Source organism: Antechinus flavipes, chromosome 2 (genome assembly GCF_016432865.1).
Source record: "Antechinus flavipes isolate AdamAnt ecotype Samford, QLD, Australia chromosome 2, AdamAnt_v2, whole genome shotgun sequence".
NCBI classification, from domain to species: domain Eukaryota; kingdom Metazoa; phylum Chordata; class Mammalia; order Dasyuromorphia; family Dasyuridae; genus Antechinus; species Antechinus flavipes.
Window position 1 is genome coordinate 275,148,301 of NC_067399.1, and position 27,212 is coordinate 275,175,512.

The window sequence follows — 27,212 nt, forward strand, 5'->3', positions numbered from 1 at the left end:
GCTACCCTTCTACCTGTGTCTTCCCAGTTTCCCTGCAGGGACCTCACCAAGTAGATCCTGAAGTTCCACTTATGTAGGTTACACAGTCCAGGAGATCCAGTTGCTTGAGGGCAGAAAGATGGCCATACAGAGATGTCATTGCCCGAGCTCCTCCACCAATGGCCATGACCCCAATGACTGGAACCTGTCATTAAGAACAGAAACAATACAGTCAGAAACTGAGGTTCACAGAAAACAGGTGATTTGCTCATAGTTGCACAGGTGGTTAGGTATCAGAGATGGCAATTAAGACCTGTTCATGGAATCATTTTGCATATGAGGAAATTGAGGCAGAAGAAAGTTTAAGTGATTTTGCCCAAGGCCACACAAGTATTAAAACATCAGGTAGGATTTGAACCCAGGTCCTTTAATTCCAAATCAGTGATCTTTCCACAATACCACACAAATGAAAGTCAGAGATTCAAGAGAATCTCAAAGAGTCACCTGAGAAAAAGGAAAATCTTTTAGGTTGCTCAATTATTCCCTTGGATTTGGATTCCTCACCCTGCTTTGGAGGTGCTCTAGTACTCAAGGGAATGGAAAACAAAGTAAGGATCTAATAGAATTTGGAATAGAATCCAGGCATCTAGGGTCCTAATCTTGAGAGCTTTCTTTCAATTACTCCTTAGCCCTCCACTTAAAGAAATCACAGAAAAATTTAAAAATAAACAGCCCAAGAGGCATCTCTGGCAATGATCATCAGATTTTTAGAGATGATCATGTCATTTCTCACATTGCCAATGAAACTAAGACCCAAAAGTATTTGCCCACAGTTATAGAATAAGTAAATGAGGCCCATAAGAAAGTCTATTAGAACCAGAATCAAAGGATGTGAGTTCCAATCCCAGGTCTGCTGCCTATCCCATGTGACCTTTAAGTTCTCTGGGTCTGTGTCAGTTCATATATATGTTCCCAGGTTCTTCTGAAAGGATTCCTTTTTCCGTTGGAGAATGCTGAATAAGTTATGATAGATGAATGTCATGGAATATTATTGTTCTATAAAAAACGATCAGCAGGATGATTTTAGAGAGACCTGGAGAGATTTACATGAACTGATGCTAAGTAAAGTGAGAAGAACCAGATCATCATTGTACATGACAACAACAAGATTATACCACAATCAATTCTAATGGATGTGGCTCTTTCCAACACTGAGATTATTGAGGCCAGTTTCTGTGATCTTGTGATGAAGAGAGCTCTCTATACCTAGGGAGAGGACTGTAGGAACTGAGTGTGGATCACAATATAACATTCTCACTCTTTGTTGTTGTTCACTTGCATTTTATTTTCTTATTCATTTTCTTTCCTTTTTGATCTGATTTTTCTTGTGTAGCAAGATAATTGTATAAATATGTTTACATATATTGGATTTAACATATATTTTAACATGTATAACATATATTAGATTGCTTGCCATCTAGGGGAAGGGGGAAGGGAAAGAGGGGAAAATTTGGAACACAAGTTTATGCAAGGGTCAATGTTGAAAAATTATCCATGCATATATTTTGAAAATTAAAAGCTTTAATTGAAAAAAAATAATGGCACAAGGGAAAAAAAGAAATTCCTTTTTATCATATTTTATGTCACAACAATATTATATTCATATACTAGATGCAGAATGAGACATACATTTTTGAACATGGTCCATGTGGAAATTTGTTTTGTTTGACTATGCATATCTATTCCAACAATAGTGATTGTGTGTGTGTGTGTGTGTGTGTGTGTGTGTGTGTGTGTGTGTTTCTCCCTCTCAGTGTTGGGGGAAAGTGAAAGGGAGAAAAAATGCTCATTGATTTTTAAAAATTTAATACAAAAATAAATTCTCTGAATTTCAGTTTTTTCATTGGGTCTCCCACCTTCACCTCCAGCTGCTGGTACTTCATCTGCCAAATTATTTCACATACATTTCAGTTTACTCATAACTATACAATGTTGTTTCCCTTGGTTTTTTCATCTGTTTTGTTTTTTACACATACATCCCTAGGGAATGAGAGGGAAGTTAGCCTAGAAATTAAGAAATAAGCATTCATGAAGTTCACCTTTTACTTTGTAGGAAAGAAATCATGGAGTGGAAAAAGCAAGATCTGGAGTTAAAACATGGCTCTAACATTTATTGGCTATGTCAAATCAATAAACATTTCTAAGTCAGTTAACTTTTCTGTGCCTCAATTTCCCTATCTGAAGTGAAAATAATATTACTTGATATATGTGTACGTATATTATATATAACATACGTACATATAATACACATCTCACCATGTATATATATTATGCATGTGTTTGTATATATCACAGGCATGTGGTAAGAATGAAGTGAGAAAATGAGATAGTGTAAAAAGCTGATAGAATGTAAATTTCTGGAGAACAGAGACTTTAATTTTTGCCTTCATATTTCTAGCAGCTAGGACAATGCCTGAAAGCATTTAATGAATGCCTTTTGACTAATAGATTAATTGATTCATCTTTAGGATGAAGGGTTTGATTTAGATGACCTCATAAAGTTCTTTCCAATTTTAAATCCATAATAATATGAAGCAGGGCCAAAATTTGAACCCAGGACTTCTGTCCCCTAATGAGTATCTTCTACAGAGCTTGGGATACTGGGAAAAAAGCAGAAGCCCCCTCCCAAACCCATCCCATTTCATCCCTCAAACCTCATCTTCCTGCAACTCATGCTCCAGCTGCAGAACCCGTTTCAGGGCCTTGGCTACCACCTGCTTCCTCTTCTTCAGGAATGCTTGTTCCTCATCACACAGCCCAAAGCCCAGGCGAACAGCCAGCTTCTCAGAGCTGCTACAGGGATAAAAAGGATAAAGTGGATCATGAGGTCCCTTAGAAATCCAAGGTCCCTCTGAGCCCCTAGTGAGGGGAGTCCATGTGTCCATCCTCCTACTAACCATTCTCTCCCACACCAATTCTCCCAGTCCTCATCCTTTGCTTTCCAAAACCCTTTCCCCACCTCCTCCATTGGCCTCTACACACTCCAAAGTTGGTTTCTTACCAAGAATTGGCCCTGAGCTTCAACCTCAGTGCTGTGGCCTATAAACAAAGGGAAGAATAGCATTCATACATAAACATCATCCCGCTGGACCATCATCAGTACTGTAAATCTACTCCAGCAATTCTACTTTTCTTGGAGCTAAAAACCAAGGATCCATCCTCTTTCCCTCCACATTCTCATAATACCAGTCTTTCCATGGCCACCCCAGGACTAGGCAGCCAGCAAGAGAATCACATCCAGAAAGCTGCTTACATCTGGGGCAGGAACGTTGACTGCCACTTCTTCCATAGGAAGGGACTTCAGGGGCACAATGAGGTTCTCGTCAGGGATGCCATTGCTCCCTTCAACATCACGGCTCTGTAAAGAAAAGGGACCTTTGAGCAGCTGCCAAGAAGAGACAAGACCCTATCTATTTCATATTGCTAAGGAGGTCTCCTTAACCATAATTACCATTCAAGCAGAGCTACAAGGTACCACTATCACCTTGGTCACTTTTAGTGTGTTTTTAATTTTTTTATTATCCATTTCTTTTTTTGCATTTTTTTTTTTTTGCTAAGGCAATTCAGGTTAAGTGACTTTCCTGGCTTCACATAGCTAGGAAGTATTAAGAATCTGAGATCATATTTGAACTCAGGTACCCCTGCGATGTGAGTAAAAGAGAGAATGGAGAATCATAGATTTAGAGCTGGAAAGTAAGTACTTTGGTACTGAAACACTACAAGACTTAAAAACAGTTTAAATCCTACCTCAGGAACTATGTGAACATGAGCAAGCCACAATCTCTCTATATCTCAATTTCTTCATCTATAAAATGGGGACAATACTAGAACCCATCTTTCACGGTTATGATCAGAATCAAATGAGATAATATATTTAAAGGATTTTGTGAATCTTAAGCACGATATACATTTTAGTTATCATTTACAGATGTGGTCAGGAAAATCTGAGTTTGAATCCTTCCTCAGTCATATTCTAACTACATGGCCATATGGCCATGACTGAGGGAGGATTCAAACTCATTTTTTCCTGACCACATCTGTAAATGATAACTAAAATGTATATCGTGCTTAAGATTTACAAGATGTTCTCTCCTAAAAAATTAGGTGCTGGAGGCAGAGGAGACATTCCAAGCCACTAAGACCTACCTTCAGGCAACCTTTCATCTCTGTCTCTTGAGTGGTTATATAGTGGAAAAGGAAGGAGTCATCCATGTCAGAGCCCAGAGCAGAGATCTGTGTATCCTCATAGGATCCCTTCACTGCCAGTTCCAGCTTATCCTCCTCTGGGGAAGGAAAGTGAGGAAGTTCAGGTATTGGATCTGTAATACTTCTTATCTTAAATAAGGTACCAGAGTCTCATCCCAGTCTTGCCCAGCTATTTGGGACCCTTTTCTCAATCCCAGCTCCCCTATGATATACAAAGACACAGCATGTCTCAGATATTAACTGTGTGACTCTAGGCAGGTCATTTAACCCCTATTTGTCTCTGTTCCTCATCTGTAAAATGGGGACACACTGGAGAAGGTAATGGTGAGCCAGTCTAGTATTTTTGCCAAGAAAAGCCAATGAGGTCATGAAAAGTTGGATGCAACTGAATGAACAATAACAGTATTGTATCAAGGACCATGTTCTCTCCTTCAGTGCCTAGAAAAGTTGTGTTACTATCTGCTTTAATGCTGTGGAGGGTGAGTAAAATTAGGAGCAGAAAATCTATCCCAACACAGAATTCAGAGAGATCCTTCAGCAATATCTTTATCTCCAGGCCAGGCTAGCCCTGTTTCTCCAGGATGACAGATTCACAGAATCTCAGATTTAAAAGAAGGAATGCCCCACCAATAATACTCCTAAAGTATAGATCCAAACATCTTACTCTCCTACTAGAAGTAGAGTGGCTCCCTATATTGCCTGAAGGGAAAAATACACACTCCTTTGGCTACACCTTTACTACACTGTTCTCTAGTCTTAAAATGTATTCCTCTCTCACCTCTACCTCTAACTTCCTTCCGAATTCAGCTCAACTGCCACTTCCCCATCCACCTTTTCTAATGCCCTTCCCCAAGAAATTACTATGTATTTATCTCATATGCAATATATTTATTGAATTATCATATATTGTATACAGAGTATATATACATATATATGTATATATATGCATATGTATATGTATATATATATATAATATATACACAAGTAACATGATATTGTGTATGACAATACACAATAGTATTACATATATACAAGTAATATTTACTATATACTATCGAGACATCCATATACTATAAATACAACGTACTATATATACACATATAGAGAGACTATGGATACAATGTATCTTGTATATACTTTGTACCTACAATATGTAAAAATTACATATGTACAAAGTATATACAAGGTATATTATATCCATAGTACATATGTGTGTATATACATGTGTGTTATGTATATGTAATGTAGCATACATAGTAACATGTTGTATATATACAAAGTATATATGGTACATTATATACATAGTACATATATGTGTGTTGTATATACATAATATAGCATATATAGTAACATGTTGTATGTGTACAAAGTATATACAAAGTACATTGTATACATACTACATATGTGTGTGACATGGGTAACATATGTTTGCAGTGTGTTGTGTATGGGCAAAGGATGTATAAAGTATATTGTATCCATAGTACATATATGTATGTACATATGTGTACGTGATTATATATACACAAATGTAGCATTGTGTAACATATTCTGTATATACAAAGTACAGTGTAGCCATAGTACATATATATTGTATGGTTATATATACATAAATGTAGAATATATATGTAACATGTTGTATATGTACAAAGTATATGCACGTTACATTGTATCCATACTACATATATGTGTATTACACATAATTATTACAATAAGTGATACATTTAGGTATATGTATTATATATGAGTGTGTATTATATATACATAAATATGTAACACATGTAGGTAAATATGTTGTGTATAAACAAAGTATATACAAAGTACATTGTATACATAGTAACATATATACGTATACACATATATGTGGGTAGTATATATGCATGTAGCATGTGTGCGTAACATATTATATATGTATAAAAGTATATATAGGGTACCTTGAATCTATAGTATATATACAAAGTATATTATATATACTTTTATTCTATTATTATGTATATAATTTATGTATTGTATTGTTGTTATTGTTGTTCAGTCTTTTCAGTCATATTCAACTCTTCATGACCCTATGGACTTGTCCATGGGTTTTTCTGGACAAACATATTGGAGTGGTTAACCATTTGCTTCTCTAGTGTCTCCCCACACTGAGGGAATTAGATTAAATTACTTCTGTGATCCCCTCCAGCTCTAAACCTACAACTACCAATAAATATTGGATGAATGGATAGATGGATGGATGGATGGGTAGATGGACAAATGAACAAATGAACCATCTGGTTCAACATAGATCTGATCTCTCTTCAATATCCCCGAATAGTGGTTATCCAAGCTTTCCTTTAAGATTGCTGAGAAGCAAACTGCTATCAAGGTAACCATTCCATTTGGGGGCAGCTATAATCGTTAGAGAGCTTTTAATTATAGCAAGCCAAGAATTTCTCTCTCTACCTTCTGCTCTTAGTTTGTGCCCTCTGGAGCCAAGCAGAAAAAAATCACATCCTTCTTTGACAAGACAACCTTCCACATATATGAAGATATCTATTGTGCACCTCAAATAACTTTCTTCTCCAGGGAAAACATTTCAACCAAATTTTATGCAATAATTGTTATTGTCCTGGACTCTTCCCCATCCCCTCCCCCTTTCAGTCTTATATATCTTATCATACCTTATACCTCACACACAAATTTTTTGACCCAGTGACATCCACTTCCTTAGTGTTATTTGAACAAAATAATCTATCGCCCAACTATCATTTTCATTGACTGCCCCTCATGCCCAGAATGCTCTCCCTCCTCACCTCCACCTTCTGGTTTCTCTGGCTTGCTTCAAGTCCCAGATAAAACCCCACTTTCTAAAGGAAGCCTTTTCTAATTTCTCCTAATTCTAGGACCTTCCCTCTATTGATTGATTGTACATAATAGTTGGCATGTTGCCTCTCCCCTCAAACTGTGAGTTCCTTGAAATAGGGACTGTTTCTTATTTTACTTTGTGTACCCAGCCCTTACCACAATTCCTGGCACATTAATAAATGTTTGTTAACTAACTGATTACAGATCACTCTCCTTTGAGCACAATTGAGTTTATCAATGGCCGCCCTAAAAGGCGTTGCCCTAGCTCCAAATAAGGTGGATGATGGCAGGACTATTCCTTGCCATGTTCTGGGGTTGGTTCTGATTGTGACTTGGGGTTACCTGTGACCTTTGCTGTGCTCCCCATTTTGTCCACCTGCACAGTCAGGCAGGATAGCTCCCGAGCCTAGAACAGATAGTTTAAAAGGAGAAAGGGATGGTGAGGTACAGGGCCTGATTATCACTATTACCCAACTCTAAGGACTATATACTTCCTCTCCCTTTCTCAAATTCAAGTTATGAAAATGAGAATGGATGCAAGCCTTACTGAATATTCTTCACATTTTTCCTTGAGGTTTGAGGGGAAAAAATATGCAAAAGCTGCCTTTAGATTCCTGCCTTCATTATTCTGGACACCAAAATAATGGTCTTGTTGATTCAAGAAGTCTTTAAGAACATCTACCCTGTCCCCAGCTCTCAAGCAATCAGCTCCCAAAGCACTTGTAGATGGAATCATACTCCCACCTGGTGGCCAAGACTAGAAATGAATCTTCCAGAAGTCTGTCCTGCTTCCTGACCTAAATCCAAATCCAGTGTGGACAGGAGTTAGGTTACCCACCCCAGTCCCCAAGTTCTTGGAATGGAAGAACAATAGAATTTAAAATTCAAAATTTAAAAAAAGTTTTAAAATTGTTTTAACATGTAATTGGAGGGAAATATGTTAAGTCAAAATCTTTCTAACAATAAAGAAAAAAAGAATGGAAGTATAATGGATTAATAAGTCAATGAAACTTCTCTGGGCCTCAATTGGCTCAAATGAAAGATGGGGATAAAATATCCTGTGATTCCATGATGTCATGTTCCTGAGAGATGAGGATCAAGGGCAAATTATCTCTTGAAGTCCTTTATTGTTCTAATTTTTTAAGCCTAAGCTTATTCAGGAAGTGTAGAGACTTATAAACCACTTGGAATTCCCAGTTCCATTTCCTACTGCTCTCAAAGGAATATGCCTAAGCGTCACAACCTCCTCCCTCTATCCCTGCCCCAGGGACTAGTGCCAAGCAGCTTGGATAAATAACTGACACATTTTCATTGTGAGCATTTACACCTCAGAAATTGGCAAACACAACACATTAAGACTCGGTGTGTTGTTTTGCTGATTGTCTAAACCTAAGAAAGTTTTAATAATTCAGATTTAACTTAAAATTTTATAAAAGGCACATCCCCCCACCCTCCCAGCTCCCAGGATAAATATTTACTAGCATGTCCCTGGTGTCAAATGAACAGTTCTGTTTAAGCCCTGACATTCTGAAGCCCTGTCTGGGCCTCAGGAATGGATGGCATAGAGAATATTTTAGGCACCAGTTTCACTCTCCTGCCTTAAGTACCTGTCCTGACCCTCTAGCCCCCTTATTCTGACATCTCAACTCCCCCCTCCCCCTCCCCGGTTCTGATTCCTGCTCTTCCTAGAGAGAGCTCCCACAATCTTGTTACCACGAGAACATTGTTGGTGATCAGGTTTTCTGGAGAATTCGATCTGTAGAAATCAAAGCATTTAGAATCAGAAAAGGAAATGGGAATGGGAAGCAAAGTAAACCCTCTGGTCCTGGCCTGAGTCATAAATTTTCCAAAGGTTGAGAAAGCTCAGAGCTCCATCCCTATCTACACACACACACACACACACACACACATTCATACATGAACATATATACACATACATACACATACACATGCATACATACACACACATACATACACATGCCCTTCCCATTGTCAAGAATACTTGGAAGAGTCTCTGTCCCTTTGAGACTTCCCAGCTAGATTACATTTATATAGTACTTTTTACATGTTATTTTATTATGTCCTAACAGCATTACGAATGCTGTTATTATGCCCATTTTAGAGATGAGGAAATGAAGGCTGAGAGAAGCCCAAGACAAACAACCTGTGAGTGTCTTAGGAAGGATTTAAAACTTGGTTTTCCTGACAGCAAATTCAATGCTCCAAGCACTACACCATCTAATCTTCTCATTCCCTCCCATCCCCACTCCCACTCCCTCAAAAAAAAAAAAATACAAAACAAAAACAAAACACTTTTTGGTATAGTCAGGGATTCCAAGGGAATAAGATTTTTGGAAAATTCCAAATCTACTGGACAGATGCCCTTCAGTGTCCAAAAGGAAGCTGAAGACCTGAGGCAGGAACTGGGTGATCCCCAATCAGAAATAGGCTCTGTCTCTGTTCCATTACACACAGTGACTTTCCACCCAATTTGCTTTCCACATGTACTCACATTTCCTCTACCTGGAACTCCACATCCAGCTCCTCCTGTCCCTGAAATTCCAAGAGAAAAAGAATAGATGAAAGAATCCTCCTTCTCTCTCCCTGGAAGCTCCACCCTTATCTTGCAATCAATAAACATTTATTAGGTGTCAACTATGTGCTAGGTACTGAGTGGTATCCCCTAGTGTTAAGAAAAGGACAATGAGAAGGACACACAGGTAAGGACCTTAGGGTATGCACTTAGAGAATTTAAATTTTTTAAATTAAGATGAATATTTATTAACTGTTTAGTAATAGAACAGAAGTTAGACCTGTGATTTTATTGATATAGGGAACTCTCAGATAAGGAAATTCATACTATAAAGGTAGGTCAACATCTTCTCTGAAACTTCTAATCTTGGAGAGTTTTCTAGAACACTGAGATATTAATTATTAATTAAATTATATAATAATTAAATAATTTATTATATTGAAAGGAATATTATTAAATAATAATATAAAATGATTATATTAAATATAGTGTATATAAATTAAATATTAATCAATTGCCCAGATAACATTGGGCAATAATTAATTGCCCAGGGTGTCACACAGAGTATGTGTCAGATTTAAAGCACAGTTCTGTACCACAACTGCCTCTTAATTCAAACATAAAATAATGTTTATTTGCCAAACTTTAAAAAAATTATTTGAAACATTAGAAGGGTCTTTGCACATTAGATACACCCTCTATAAACATGTCCTTGGAAAGATGCTGCATGATTCCATGGAGCTCCCCTTTCCCCAGGGAAGATTCTTCTACCTTATGGTACATGGGGAAAAGCCTAATTTGCCCTCCCCTCCTAGAAATTTTTTCCCTTTACCTGTGGATTCAGAGTGAAAGTCTTTCGGATAGGCTTGCCAGGGTTGATTTCAATGGTATCAAAAAAGACAGTGAAGAGGATATCATCTTCTGTCACTAAATCTGCATCATAGATTTTCAGCTCCAGAATATTCTGGACACCCAGGAACAAATACATGGAAAGTATAGATGATAGAAATAGATACACAGATACATAGATAGATGAATGGATAGATGGAGATGGATAGATAGATGGATAGAAGGATGGATGGATGAATGGATAGATGGATAGATAGATAGATAATTATGCATGGTGATATACATATGTATACAGATACACACAACACAAGTAGCTGGATGATCTTAGCCAAATATAGGGGCAAGGAACAAGGACAGGGACAGGGATAGGGACAGGATTTCCCTTACAGAATCATTGGTTCAGCCATGTGCAATGGTAGTAACATTTACTTTGAATCCCAAGTGTCTCAACTTAACTGACCAGCGTTATAATGTTGATATTCTACTTGTCCATTTGAGGCTAAATCCCTAAACTCAGCCTTTTGGGTTAACAGAGCTCATCTCCTGGCTGTCTAATTGGAATCTAAAGGGAGAAAGTCTGAATGGGAACTGAGGTAAATTGGTTGGGAAGAACATTACAATAACCAATGGGAATTAGCATAATGAAGAGGAATGAGCCCTGGCTCTTAAGTCAGAAGGTTAGAACCTTCAGCAGTCATATCACTGTGCCTCAGTTTCCTTATCTGTAAAAAGAGGGTGATGGACTAGATAGTCTCTCAAGTTTCTTCTAGTTCTTACATCCATCCCATAAGACATTGTAACTCTTAGGAACATAGGTTTACATCCAGAAGGGATTTTAGAGGACATCAAATCCCACTCTTTATATTCTATAGATGAGGAAATTGAGGCACAGAAAGTTAAATTATTTAACCAATCACAATCTAACAATAAATGTATGAGGCAGGATCTTAAATCCTGATTTCCCTGACACTAAGTCTAGCAGTCTATAAAAATGAAAGGGTCGAACTAAATGATCCTTTATATAAAGCCTATAATTCTAAGTGCAAAAATGAATCCATGAATATAAACATGGGCATACAGATGCAGACATACATATGTAGCTTCTCACCCCTCTCACTTTCAGTTTCCTCATCTGGAAAATGGGACAATAATAATATATCTCTTATCTCATTGGGTTTTTATAAGAATCAAAAGAGGAAATATACATAAAACTCTCAAAAAACATAAAGTATTTTTTGACATTATTACAGATACAAATGGCAACTACATTCTCCTTTTAAAAAAGAGTCTCATTTTCTGGCAGATTTCTACAGGGAGGTTCTCTCCATCCCTGAGAAGCATCCTTCTCAGAAAACAAAAAAGCCTTATTTTCACCCCGAGTAATGTCTACCTGCCCCCACCCCCTGGCAGTGGGATGTTGAAGGAGTATGCCCACTTTTTGGAAAAGGCTACAGGCCAATTCCCTCTTTTGGGGTCTGGTCTTTACCTTGACTTGCCTCTGAATCTGGAAGTTGAAGGTCTCATTCCAAATGGGGTGATTTGAATTGGAGATAATTTTGGTCTTAAATGTGGTACTTGATGCTGTTGGCAGCTGTAGGACCACATAGGGATCAGCTTCACTTACTGCCACAAAGGGAGAGAGAAGGATGTCAAGTTTTTTTAGTCATGTCAAAGACTCTATGACCCCATTTGGATACTTTCCCAGCAAAGATACTAGAGTAGTTTGCCATTTCTTTCTCCAGCTAATTTTATATATGAGGAAACTGAGGCAAACAGAATTAAGGGTCACACAACTGGAACATGTTTAAGGCTGATTTGAACTCAGGAATAGGAGTTTTCCTGATTCTAAGCCCATAACTCTAACCACTGTTCCACCTTGATGCCCCCACCATGCTCGTATCCTACTGTCTTGAGGGTAGTCCCTTTGCAGGTTTCATTTTAAGATCCCATTAATTTATTATTCAGTGACTATTATCTCACTAGACAGGAAGCTTCCTTCAATCAAGGACCTCAACTTTGTATCTTCTTTTTTCCTAGCAAAAGGGAGGCAACCTAGTAGAATGGAAAAGTATGATGGATTTGGGTTCAAATCACTTCAAGTCTTTGAGTCTTACTTTCCTTATCTATAAAATGAGGGAGTGGACCAGGATGATCCTAAATTCCCTTCTGGCTTTAATCCTATACTTTATCCTTAATCCTTGGCTTTAATCCAAATACTTAATAAAATGTTTGTTGAATGAATAATTTATGATCTTATTGGGATGCCAGTTGTTATTTGGATAGTCTGATCTTACGGTGAAGCTTCACTGTGGCACAGAAATGAGACTGGCTTCCCAAAGTCTGTCTCAGAAGAGAGAAAGTGCTGTCAGCCATTTGGGAAGGCTTGGAGCACATGCCCCACAATAGATTGTGCCTGCTGTCTGACCCCCAGCTTGGGAAAGATTAGAGAACCGCATTGCCAGACAAGCTCAGGAAGAGAATTTTTTTTTTAAATTCTATTTTTAACATGTTATTTATTTTTAATAACATTTCTTTATGAATCATATTGAGCAAGAAAAATCAGAACAAAGGAAAAGCTAAGGGGAAAAAAAAACACAGAAAAAGAAGTGAACATAGCATATGTTGATTTACATTCAATCTCCATAGTTCTTTTTCTGGATGCAGATGGCATATTCTATCCAAAATCTATTGGGATTATCTTGGAAGGAAAATAACTTTCTTCACTGGCAGTGCCCCACAAAGCTGTCTGCTGAGACAAAGAAGGATCACGACTGAATCTATGGAGGGAGCATTTATACTGGTAAAACTACAAATCCCTGAAGTAGTCTAGTGCAAATTTCTCTAGATTTGCTAGATGGCACAGTAAACAAAGGACTGGCCTTGAAATCAAAAGGTCCTCAGATTCAGCCTCAGATATATAACACTAGCTATGTGACCCTAAATAAGTCATTTAACCCCAATTGCCTTGAAAAGAAAAAAGAAAAAAAAATTCACTTCTCCCCCTTCATGGAAGAAGTGGTAGACTATGGATATGGAAAGCTGTGTAGATTGTCCAATTTACTTGTGTGTTGGTTAATTTTGCTGAACCAATTTTTCCCCTTCTCTTGTTCTTAATTAAGGGAGGGTCCTTAAGGGCAGGGTACATGTTTTTTACTTTCTTTGTAATCTCCATTTCTACCCTTGTATTTAGCACAGGGACAGAAATATGCTGTTCTTTTTGTTGTTTAATCATGTCTGATTCTTCTTGACTCCATTTTGGGTTGTCTTGGCAAAGATATTGGAGTGATTTGTCATTTTCTTCTTCAGCTCATTTTACAGATGATGAAACTGAAGCAATAGGGGTTAAGTGACTTGCTCAGGAGTCTGAGACCAGAACTGAACTCAGGTTCTCCTGATTCCAAGTCCAGAGCTCTATCTATCTGTGGCACCACCTCACTCTCCCTAAGCCTGACATATAATAAGCTCTTAATAAATGCTTGTTGACTGACAACAGATGGCTTGCAAGATAGAGGAGGAAAAAGACATATAGTCGGACATGAAAGTGATGGACAAAAGTTAACAATAAGAATTAAGGAAAATGAATTATCTCTGAAGGGGAAAAAATAGCACAGGGTCAACCCAGAGATATCCTGCTCTAGATCCTTTCCATGAATTGTGAGTGAGCTACTCACATAGGTCAGTCTTGGACAAGTTCCTCGCTTCCAGGATCTTCACAGAGAGCCGGCAACAGGTAGAGGCTTGACTCTGAAGGGAAAACAATGTGAATAAGTGTCCCAATTAAACAAAATGTCCCAAAGCCAAGCTAAGAAAGCAGTAAAGTTTCCGGGAGACATTCTGCTCTCTGTAGAATTCTCATGGAAAGAGAATTGTTGCAGCGTCTCCAGGTTGGAGAAATCTCCTGAGATTTCTATTCTAAGGCCTCTTTGGTGGCTTGATATGTAGTGTTGAGCCTACTTCTAATTGACTTCACATACTTACCAACTCAGTTTCCTCAAATGTACAAGGGGAGTACCAAAAACTAAAAAATTCAAAATTAGAAACTAGGGTAGAAATTTCTACTCTATGGGATAGTATATATATACTGGGTTCCTTGCCACCACAAAAAAGTTACTACAAATATTTTTGCACATGTGGGTCCCTTTTCTTTCTTTTATGATCTCTGGTATACTGACCCAGTACAGAGACTGCTGGATCAAAAAGCATGCACAGTTTTCTAGCCCTTTGGCCATAGTTCCAAATTGCTCTCCAGAATGGTTTTGATCCTGTCTGGGCTCCCATCTGGGAATTAACCTAGAATGCTGCTTCTATTCAACTCTACTACTGACTTCCCTGGGTCCTTTTAAAGTCCAGCTGAAATTCTCTTTTATAGAAAGTCTTTCACCACTTTCTCTTGATTCCAGTGCTTTCCTTCTGCTAATAATTCCCTATTTATCCTTTATATAGCTTGCTCTCTATTCATTTGTTTGTATGTTGTATCTCCATCCCCCATTAGATTGTAAACTCCTTTAGGGCAGGAACTGTCTTTTGCCTATTTTTGTATCCCTACCACTTAGCACAGAGCCTGATGCATAGTAGGCACTTATTAAATGTTTTGGGCAAATAGGTGATACAGTGGGTAGAACAAGAGGCCTGGAATCAGAAAGATCTGAATTTAAATCTGGTCTCAAACAATTACTAGCTGTCACTTAATCCTGTTTACCTCAGTTTCTAATCTGTGAAATGATCTGGGGAAGGAAGCAGCAAACCACTCCAGTATCTTTGCCAAGAAAACCCCAATAGAGTCATAAAAAGTTGGACATGACTGAAAAATGACTGAAAGGAACAATATAATGCTTTAAGGTTTGCAAAAGCATTCACGTTACCAAATCTGATTCTCACAACCACCTTACCTTGTGAGGTAAGTGCGATTATCATCCCCAATTTAGCAATGAGGAAACAGGCTGAAAAATGCCCAAGATCATACAGCTAGGAAATATCTGTGACAAGATTTACATTCATGTCTGGCAATCTATCCACCACACCATCTAACTACCTCATATATGCTCTTATCACTGGTGAAGAGGTCCCACTTCCCATCCACCTTTGCTGGTCTCTTAGTATACTCAGACACTCAGATCTGATTATGTCACCTCCTTGTGTGCTGTGTCCTCATTAACCTGAATTTCAAACGTGTCAGCCTTTCTCCTCACCTACCTGTCAGAAAATCATGCCCAGACAAGACTGTCATTGTCCCAACACAAGATATATACTGCTGCTGCTGCGGTAACCACCCTCCTTTGGGCACGTTGCATCCTCCCCTTTGCAAATACGACAGAAAAGACTCCCATTGTGGTTCATGGATCAATATGCAGGAGAGCCTCTGGCTAGTGAGACCCAAATCAGGTGCACTTGGGAGTGTCGCTGCTAGCTTCCTGGTCCATTAGGGTGGACATGTGAACACCCTAATGAGTAGGTTTCTTCCTCAATTTGTGGTGATTAATGATGCAGAAAGACACTTAGCAACATTTCCTGTTAATGAGCCCTTACCCAAAGGTGGTAACTGGTCCAGCCTTCTTGGTTTCAAAAAATACTTAATTTGATCCCCTCCCAGTGTTATAGATTCTCAAGACCAGACTCATCAGGAAGAAGTTGGTTCCAAGAGTTCATGAGAGCTCATGGGAATAAAAACTCATTAAGGATAATGAGGTAGAAACCCTATCCCTGTGTAGAACTTGGTCAGAGGTGCTGACCACACTTAGAGGAGCCTGCCTTAGAAGGACAGGATCACAACCATTCTGAAGAGCAATTTGGAACTATGGCCAAAGGACTAGAAAACTGTGAATGCTTTTTGATCCAGCAGTCTCGGTACTTGGTCAGTATACCAAAGAGATCATAAAAGAGGGAAAAGGGACCCACATGTGCAGTATTGTTATCAGCTTTTTGTGGTGGCAAGGAACTGGAAATTGAGTGGATGCCCATCATTTGGGGAATGGCTGGATAAATTATAGTATATGAAGATGATGGAATATTAATGTAGAAGAAATGACAAGCAGACTGATTTCAGAAAAGCCTGGAAAGGCTTACGTGAACTAATGCTAAGTGAAGTAAGCAGAATCAAGAGAACATTATACACAGAAACAACAAAATTATATGATGACCAACTGTGATGGACTTAGCTTTTTTCAACAATGAGGTGATTCTTGTGTTGAAAAGTGCGAGAGAACTATGGAGACTGAATATGGATCAAAGCATAGCATTTTCACCTTTTTTGTTGCTGTCTGTTTGCTTGTTTTTTTTCTTTCTCATGTTTTTTTTTTTCCCTTTTGATCATATTTTTCTTGTGCAGCATGACAAATATGGATAAATGTTTAGAATTGCATATGTTTAATCTACATTAGATTGCTTGCTGTCTTGAAAAATTTGGAACATAAAGTTTTGCAAAGGTGAATATTGAAAACTATCTTTGCATGAATTTGGAAAAAATAAAATACTGTTTAAAAAAAAAGGACAAGATCAAAAAATCCTGATTCCTTTTAGAGAAGAAACAAGAATACAAGAAAATGGATAAGATCAGGTTCATTTGGAGAGAAGGAACATAGAAAAGTCCAGCTCCATTCAGAGAATAGTTCTTCAGTCAGAGAAAGTCCAATCTGATAGCCCAGTACTCTTACTATATAGGGTACACAGTTCCCTTTCCTGCTGGGTGGCCAATTGCCCCTCTAGGAATGCTGAACAATATAGAGTCAATTCCTGGTGCCGCTTACTAACACGTCCATTTATGCATCGCAGTTTGGGGCTGCTTAGCTCTGATAGTCTCTCTTGACTCTTCATTTCTGCTCTGTCTCAGCAGCCTGTCATTTCCTTGGAAAGATTTTTTTTTTTCTGAAGTGAAACCCCAGCTGTCCTAAATCAATCACTTGTTCTCCCCAACATTCTCCCAGTCCTAGGGATTTAACAATCAGATCAGAACTTTGCCTCTGTAACAATTTCTTCTTCCATTTTTGTTATTGTTCAGTCCTTTCTGACTCTTTGGGCTTTTCTTGGCAGAGATACTGGAATGGTTTACCATTTTCTTTTCCAGCTCATTTTACAGATGAGGAAACTGAGACAAACAGGATTAAGCTCAGAATCACATAGCCAGTAAGTATTTGAAGTCACATTTGAATTCAGGTCTTCCTGACTGCAAGTCTGTCACTCTAACCATTGCTCCACCTAGCTGCCCAGCTATGAATTTCTCTCCTCCAGGATTCTAATAAATGGCTAAGGACCAAACTGTTTTCTTCTTCTTCTTCTTTTTTTTTTTTTTTAAGGTTAATCTTTCTTTCTTTCTTTCTTTTATTTTTATTTTATTTTAATAGCTTTTTATTTAAAGATATATGTATGGGTAATTTTACAGCATTGACAATTGCGAAACCTCTTGTTCCAATTTTTCCCCTCCTTTTCCCCACCCCCTTCCCCAGATGGCAGGATGACCAGTAGATATTAAATATATTAAAATATAAATTAGATACACAATAAGTATACATGACCAAACCGTTATTTTGTTGTACAAAAAAAAAAATCGGACTCTGAAATATTGTACAATTAGCCTGTGAAGGAAATAAAAAATGCAGGTGGGCAAAAATATAGGGATTGGGAATTCTGTGTAATGGTTCTTAGTCATCTCTCAGAGTTCTTTCCCTGGGCGTAGCTGGTTCAGTTCATTACTGCTCCATTGGAACTGATTTGGTATTGCTGAGGATGGCCAGGTCCATCAGAATTGGACCACACTGTTTTCTTTCCATACCCTGAGGGAGGTACCTGATCTTCTCAGAATGATTCCCACCAAATTAAATTGATGGGCCAATCAATGGTAGATCATTGCTGCTGACTTTGAGATGGAAAGTTCACTGACTTACCTTTCTCCCTTAGTAATAAGAGCTAACATTTATATAGACCTTGAAGATTTGCAAAGCACTTTAATATCTTTTCTCATTAGATCTTTTATCCCCATTTTATAAATGGGTTTGAAAAAGTTTAAGTGCCTTGGGTGGCACAGTGGATAGAGAGCTAAGGTCTGGAGTCAAGAAGACTCCTCATTCCTGAGTGCAAATACAGTCTCAGACACTGAGTAGCTGTGTGACCCTGGGCAAATCACTTTACTCTTTTTGCCTCAGTTTCCTCATTTGCAAAATGAGCAGGAGGAGGAAGTGGTGAATCACTCCAGTCTCTTTGCCAAAAAAGTCCCAAAATGAAGTCATAAAGAATCGGAAATGACTGGATCAACTGAAGAACAACAAATGGTTTGCCCCAAGATATACAGATAATCATCTCTGAGACAAGATAAGGCTGCTCCATATAAAAGGCTAGCACTCTATCCACTGTGCCAACTATAACTGAGAGAGAAAGAGAAAGATAACAGAGAGAGAAAGGTGAGAAAGAGAGACAAGAGAGACAGAGAGACAGAGAGACAGAGAGGAGAGACAGAAAGACAGAGAAACAGACAGATACTCATCAGAATCCTAGTACCCTGACTATTTCACAGTCTTGGCTCTACACAAAACTGGGGCTTTATCATATACAACTCAAAGGCTAACCCTTTTGTTTTCAGAGGCAGGGAAAGCAAGGGGTCCAAACACAGAGAGAAGCCTGAAAGCCAGTAGGGTGGGAATCCTGGAATCTGTGATAATAACAATAACTGACATTTACTTTATGTTAAATTTCACAAAAGGTTTCCTTCCAAAATACTAAGCTAAAGTGACATCTCCTACATAAAGTCTTTTCTCACTGATGTCCCTCCTCTTCATCCCTCCCTCCATGATATTTGTAGAGCCCTTAGCACAGGGTTTGCCCCATGGTGAACACTTAATAAATGCCCCCATTTCCCATTCTGCCCCCAATTTTGTATTTATTTATACATGCACATTATTTCCTCTCTTTTTATCTTTAAATCCCCAGAGCCTCGTATAATACCTGGCACAAATAATAGGTGTTTAATAAATGCCTGTTGATTTATTGATCGCATCCATTATTTAGGATCCTACAATCATAGATCTAGGGCTAGAATACCTCTGACCATAGAGGCAGTGAGGACTCTCCATTATATCAGGATGCTTCTCCTTCATTAAGTCCTTATAACAGCCTGATGAAGTAGGGGCTACTGATATTATAATACCCATTTCACAGATAAGGAAACTGAGACTTAGAGAGACCAACTAGTCAGCCAGCTAATAAGTGTTATTAGTAAGTTTTGAACTCTGATTTTCATGACTACAAGTCCAACATTCTGTCCACACTACCCATTCTATCCATTCTACCATACTGCCTCTTCCCAGCAAGGGGCTGAGACCCAGCAATATATCTGCCTGGACCTATCATGACTACTATTCTACCTGCCTAGTCTTTTTAGGAATATTAGAATATTTGGAGAAGCAAGACCACGGATAAAGCATGAACTGGGAAAGAAGTAATTGAAGTTGGGCAGAGCAGATATCCTGTATAAAAATCCACTGCAGAGCCATCTCTGTGTTTCCTCCCTGATTCTCCAGCTATTCTTCTGACTCCTCAAGGACAAGATCCCATCACCCTTCTCCAGCAGGAAGGAGTTGGATGAAACCATCAAGACACCTCAGCTCATAGCAGAAACCAGTCTAGGGGCTAGGAAATGTCTAAATGAATTGATTGTGTAATTTCCCATAAATGCAATATTATATGACAATCAGGTTAGCTCATTTAGCTAAAAATATACCTTAGTGATAATAACACTATAGAACCCAACCGAAACCTTCAAGATGTCTTACAAGTCTAAAAATGTTTCCCCTGGTAACCACTGGAATGTCAGTGGATCTGGGTTTTCTGGCTCTGCAACCACCCTTTCATCTCTGTTCTTAAGTCTTGCTCAATATACAAGCTTTCCTTCAGACTCCAGGTGCTATAGAGTCTAATCACAAGACCTGTGATGGAATCACAAAACCTGTGTTCAAATCCTGCTTCAGATACATAATAACCATGCGTCCTGGGCAAATCACTTCACCTCGATCTGCCTAATTTTCTTCAACTCTAAAATGGGGATAATTACCTACCAGAGGTGTTGCAAGGAACAAATGAGATAACATTTGTAAAGTACTCAGACCAGTGTCTGGCACACAGTAGGTACAATATAAATGCTTGTTTCATTTCCCTTATCATGTAGAAAATATTTGGAAACCTTAAGATATTATAGAAATGGAAATAGTTGTCCTTGTTTTTGACTAGATCTGGGATTTTATTGGGAAGTCTAAGGGAAAAAAAATCTCTTTACCATTGCAGACAGCACTACTCTGCAATTTATAGTCTGATCAAGTTTCCTTAAATGTAGTTCATGACCCCATATGGAGTCTCACAACTTAATGTGGAGGTTGTGAAAATATGATTGCCAGGAAATGTTTGATTTGTAGATTTTTTTTATATACCTATATATCCAGGTCACATAAAAATTTCTTGAGCAAAAAGGGTCGTGAGTAGGAAAAGTTAAAGAAGCCCTGCCCTAGAGCACTGAGTAGGACAGGTAGGTAGCACAATGGACAACACATTGGATCTGGGATCAGGAAGACTCATCTTCCTAAATTCAAATCCAGCCTCAGGCACTTACTACCTGTGTGACTCTGAGTAAGTTATTTAACATTATTTGCCTCTGTTTCCTCATCTGTAAACTGAGTTGAATAGCAAACCACTCCAGTATCTCTGCCAAGAAAACCTAAATGGGGTTTTGAAGAGTCAGACATGACTGAACAACTGAACAATCAGAATAAAGAAGACTGAGTGATTACACAACTTGTCCAGGATCTTGCCCACCGATATGCATCAGGGGTGGGACTTGAACCAAGTTGTCCTGGTTCCAAGACCAGCTTTCTACTTTGCTAGTACAGCTGTTATTAATCATAGGGCTGGTATAATTGGAGAGCAACATGGCACACCACAGAGGAAGGCTGAATTCCATTCTCCAACTGATAAATGACCAAAAGTTATGAACAGTTTTCAAATGAAGTAATAAAAGTCATCTATAGCCATATAAAAGGATACTCTTAACTCACTATTGATTGGAGAAATACAAATTAAAACAATTCTGAAGTACTACCTGTTAAATTGCCTAATGGTTCAGAAATGGTAAATGACAAAGACTGGAGGGAATATGGGGAAAATGAGACATGAATGCACTATTGGTGGAAATGTGAATTGATTCAATCATTCCGAAGAGCAATTTGGAACTATGCCCAAAGGGCTACAAAACCATACATGCCCTTTTACCTAGTAATATCCCTACAAAGTATGTATCCCCCCAAAAGAAGATAAAAAATAAAAAGGAAAAGGATGCATATGGACAAAAATATTTATGGCATCTCTTTTCTGGGGGCAAAGAACTGGACATTGAGGAAATGCTCATTAATTGGGGAATGACTGAACAAATTATGGTGTGTGATTATGATGGAATACTATTGTGCTATAAGAAATGATGAGCAGATTCTCAGAAAAATTTGTTAAAACTTCCATGAGCTTGTGTAAAGTGAAACATATTGTATACAAAGTAATAGCAATCTTGTAAGATGATCAACTATGAGTGAGTGACTTGGTTATTTCAGCAATACAATATTCCAAGACAAATATGAAGAATTTAACATGAAAAATGCTATCCATCATTGAAGCCTACTTTTTTTTAACTTTATTTTTCTTGAGGGTGTTTTTGGGGGGTAATCTATGTTTTCTTTTACCACATGGCTTTTATGGAAATGTTTTACAAGACTTCACATTGCTTTCTCAATGAGCAGAGATAGGGAGGGAGAAAGAGAATCTGGAACTCAAAAAGTTTTGAAAACAAATGTTAAAATTTGTTTTACATGTAACTGGGGAAAAATTTAAAAAACTAAATTGTTAAAAGAAAATGCTATCCATCCCCCGAGAAAGAATTGATAGTGTCTGGAAACAGATTGAAACATACATTTTTTTACTTTCTTCAATTTTCTTGAGGATTTTTTTTGGGGGGGGGGGAAGAATAGGATTCCTGTTTTCATCCACAACGTGGCTTTTATGGAAATGTTTCGCATGGCTACAAATGTATAATCTACATCAAGCTGCTTGCCTTCTCAGTGGAGGAAGAGGTGGGAATGGAGGAAGGGAGAGAATCTAGAATTCAAGATTTAAAAAACATATATTAAAAATTGTTTTACACGTAACTGGCGGAATATAAAATACTAATTTTTTTAATGATGTAGAATAAGGAGGAGGAGGCTGAATTTATGGGCCCAGCTTCTGGGATTCCAAGATTGTTCTAAGTACCAAATAAGATAATATTTGTAAAGCATTTTCCAAACCTTAAAACACTTTATAAATGCTGGGAATGGAGTGAGATCAGAAACATTCAATGAAAGAAGGTGGGTCAAACTGGTTGTTCTGGGGCAGAGGTAGGACATAGAGGGAGCCATTGTGGTAAGAAGTTATTTCAGTCATATCTGGGGGAGGCCACAACCCCCTCCTTTCTTTGATATTTTTTCTGGAGTCTTAATTGGGAAGGGGTGGACTCAGGGCTCAAGTTCAGCACAGATGCAATGTTTAAAATTCTAATACTGATGAACAGTGCTACCTCATATCTGCTTAATAGAAGGACAGGATGAATCCTAGGGGGAATCTTATTATAGTAGAATAATAATAGAATAATAGAAGCCCTGGTTTTAAAGTCATAAATCTTGAGTTCAAATCCTTTCTCTGACGTTTATTTGCTTCTGGGATGATAGACAAACCACTTAATTTCTGCAGGTCTCAGTTTCCTTTCCTATAAAATGAGTCAGATGAAATGTCTGAAGTTTTTCCCAGCTCTAAATCTATGATTTCTCTTGAGAAAGACCACACATCACAGAAAGAAATCTTCACCCATCATCCTTTATGGAATGTCCCTATGGCTCCTACTAGAATAAAGAAATGTATCTGTAGTCAGTTCATTTCCAGTCCAGTGAAATACAACCTCCATGGTTCCAAAGGCACAGAATTAAAGAATGAGACAGAATTCACCATGATCATCGATTTCACATGGATCTTGGGCTCTGAGTCAATCTAATCCAACACCCGCATTTTACAGATAAGGAAACAGACTCAGTATACTCAGTGGCTTATCTAAGATCATATTAGTAATAAGTAATCATCAGAAACAAGATTTGGACCCGGGTTCTCTGATTCCAGAGTTGATCCTAGTTTCCCCATACTATACCGTTTCACCTACCACTGGATTTTGATTGGCCACCAGCCTAGTCAGGGTTTGGGACAAACAGGGATATGGCAGGGTCTTCTCATGAGGGAGTTAGACCTGGAGCGTCATGGAGAGTTAGGGAGTCTTCTCCCTCCCTGACTCTTCAGCTTCAGTTCTATTAATTATAGTGATAACTGACATTTATAGCATGTTTTAAAGTTTGCAAAAAGCTTCTATACACATTTTCCTATTGAAGTTTCACAATGCCCAGTATTTCAGTTATTATTATTATATTTATGTTCCATAAATAAGGAAAAAAATCTCAGATTGGTTGAGTGACTTGTCTATAATTACCTTCCTGTTAAGTATGAGAGGTGGAATTTGAACCCATTTCTCTCTGACTCCAACTCCAGCAGTCTGTCCACCGCTCAAAAGTAGGAAGATTAATATGGAATGTCACACCGGATTCTAGGGCTCCTTGGGAAGGACTGAGGGACCCATGGGCTACTGGCCTGTTCCCTGCTCTACTCCACTGGGAGAGGCTAATCTCCCATCCTAAGGGAAATCCTCCTGATTTTCTCTCATAGGGAGGAGATATCTCAAATAAGTGTGATTATCAGACAAACTATAATGAAGAAGAATTGTGATAGCTAATAATTAATATTGCTCCATCTCTGATTCTCTTGCTTCAATTTCTTTGGACATAGTCTCTCCAATAACTGTGACTGTATCCAAACCAGGTCAGAGTCCAGTTGATCCTACATCCCATATCTCTCCTCAGCCCAAAGACACATGTTCTACTTTCTCCAGACAATTGAAAATTCTACCCAGTCTAAGCTGAGCCTAAACTTCCAGAACCTACACTGGATCTGTCCATTAGCTCAGTGGGCACTATTACCTGGTGAGGATGGAAGGATGGTCCCTCAGACACCAGGTTCTCCATGACATAATAATCCCTCTGGCTGAAAACACTCTTCAATCAGCTTCTGACATGGACAGCTGCTCCCCAGGTAGGTGGCTTGCTATGACAGCCCTGGTAGAGATGGTGCCTTAAATCTGGCGGTCTCAGCGGATCAAGAGTCCTATAAACAAGTTTGGGGCTCCACCCTCTGGGTGACTCCCACATTTGAGAGCCTTTCCCCTTGCTTCACTACATGGTACTATTCATTTACCTGCACTTCAAGGTACCACCCTAGGGCACCAGGGTGGAGCACCACTTCCAAAGCCAAGCTGACAAGCGAAATATATACAGCCAGAAAACTGATCACTTTCGGCACCTTAGAAGGAGATAAATAAAGACCATATGCTGGGATGAGCTGGAGAGCAAAGATCACTCTATTACCAGCCTCTGAAGCAATCTACTAAACGGAGACTCTTAATGTGAGACATTCTGGGCAGTTCTATACCATGGATCTCACTGTGACACCAAAATCATAATTGCCCTCAGACCAGTTGAGAAGATAGACACTGTTTTATCCAACTGTGACCAAATGGCTAGTTAGCCCTTGTCCTGAGTTTGATAAACTAAAGATAGAGTAGTTCTTTATCATTCTAACTGCACTATTCTCTTGGGTTTGGTCCCATCAGGACCAATCTACCTTGGAATTCACCAGGGGGACTGTTTCCATCAGCTGTGGTCCAGAGGGTCTATCCTAAATGAATCCAGAGTTCTCGGGAGTCTTAAATAGGGACCCAAATATAAGGAGCCCAAAACGATACTTTTTCTCCATGGTTTTAAGGAACTGTTGTCAATCTGGCACTGCCAATGGAAGTAACTATTTGGAAAAAAATGTTCTAAATCACTATTGATTGAAAAATATACATTAAAACAACTCTGAGGTACCATTCCACACCTAGCAGATTGGCTAAGATAACAGAAGATCAAAATGACAAATGTTGGAGGGGATGTGGAAAAATTAGGATACTAGTACACTGTTAATAGAATTGTGAACTCAAATTCTGGAGAACAACTTGGAACTGTGCTCAAAGGAACTATAAGACTATGCATATTTTGACCTAATGATGTCACTACTAGTTCCATATCCTAAGGAGATTTAATAAAGAAAAAAGGAGGACAGCTAGTTGGCATAGTGGATAGAGCGCCAGCCCTGAAATTAGAAGGACCTGAGTTCAAGTCTGGCCTCTGGCATTTAACACTTCCTAATTGTGTGACCCTGGGCAAGTCACTTAACCCCAATTGTGGAAGGAAGGGAAGGAGGGAGGGAGGGAAAGAGGGAGGAAGGATACATACAAAAATATTTATGGCAGTATTTTTTGTGATATCAAAGAATTGGAAATTGAGAGGATGTTCATCAATTGGGGAATAGATGAACAAATTGTGATACTTAAATGTAATGGAATATTATTTGTGCTATAAGAAATTACAAGGATGCTTTCAGAAAAACCTGGAAACACTTATATAACCTGATGCAAAGTGAAATGAACAAAACCAGAACAGTGTACATAGAAACAGTAACATACTATGATCAACTGTGAATAACTTATTAATACAATGATCCAAGACAATTCTGAAGGACTTAAGATAAAAATGTTGTGGATAATTTAGCAATACAACAGTCAAAATAATTCTAAAGGACTTGGGATAAAAATGCTATCTACCTCCAGAGAAAGAATTGATGGATTCTCAATGCAGATCAAAGCATACTTAAAAAAACAACTTTATTTTTCTTGATCTTTTTTCTGGTCTGTGTTTTCTTTCACAACATGACTAATATGGAAATATATTTTGCATGACTGCACATGTATAACCTATATCAAATTGTTTGCCTTAAGAAGGGAAGAGAGGGAAAGAAAGAAAGTTTGAAATTAAAATTTTTTAAAGAAATGTTAAAAATTGTTTTAAAATGTAATTGAGAAATAAAATATTTAAATTGAGAAAATAAAAATAAACAGGTAAAAATTGCTTTTAAAAGGAAGTAACTATCTCTTTCTCTCCAAAATTTCTTTATGAAGAAATGACTTTCTAAGACTTTTTCTTACTGTGTCTTATACTAATGGTCAGTTAATAATCATTTATTAAGCATGGACTATGTACAGAGCACTGTGCTAAGTGCTGGGGAAACAGAGAAAGGCAAAATATATTCCTTACTCTAAAGAAGTTCACAGTGTAATAATGGTGGGGGGAGCAACTTGCAAATACCTATATATAGATAAGCTATATTTAGGATAAATTGGAGATAACCTGAAATGGAAAGCACTAAAATTAAGGAACATTAGGAAAAGCTTGCAAAAGGCAAGACTTGATCTGAGATTTAACAAAAAAAAGCCAGGGAAGCTGAGAAGCAGAGATAAAGAAGGAGAGAATTCCAGGGTTGGGGGATAGCCAGTGAAAGTACTGCATCAGGACATGTTTGAAAAATGACAAAGAAGCCCATGTTATAAAATCACAGACTTCGGGTAAGGTGTGAGAAGACTGGAAAGGAGCAAGGAACCACATTATGAAGGACTTAAAGAGCCAAACAAACAACCCCAAACAAATATTTGGAACTGAATATAGTAGAAGCCATAATTTGTATTCTTACCCTAGACTGAGAAACTGGTCCCATTAAT

General features: G+C 38.2%; 1 protein-coding gene across 1 annotated transcript in view; it reads right to left on the reverse strand.

The window, feature by feature from the left end:
* Positions 1-14,697, reverse strand: part of PLA2G4D (phospholipase A2 group IVD) — a 35,770-nt gene extending 21,073 nt beyond the window's left edge. Inside the window, exons 1-12 of the mRNA XM_051973654.1 lie at positions 14,641-14,697; positions 14,140-14,212; positions 11,955-12,091; positions 10,452-10,583; positions 9,599-9,639; positions 8,800-8,842; positions 7,429-7,492; positions 4,186-4,322; positions 3,293-3,397; positions 3,041-3,078; positions 2,694-2,829; positions 48-184 (exon numbers count right to left, since the gene is read on the reverse strand). Coding sequence (XP_051829614.1) covers positions 48-184; positions 2,694-2,829; positions 3,041-3,078; positions 3,293-3,397; positions 4,186-4,322; positions 7,429-7,492; positions 8,800-8,842; positions 9,599-9,639; positions 10,452-10,583; positions 11,955-12,091; positions 14,140-14,212; positions 14,641-14,697 — 1,100 coding nt within the window. The remainder of the gene's footprint in view (positions 1-47; positions 185-2,693; positions 2,830-3,040; positions 3,079-3,292; positions 3,398-4,185; positions 4,323-7,428; positions 7,493-8,799; positions 8,843-9,598; positions 9,640-10,451; positions 10,584-11,954; positions 12,092-14,139; positions 14,213-14,640) is intronic.
* Between the last annotated feature and the right edge of the window lie 12,515 nt (positions 14,698-27,212).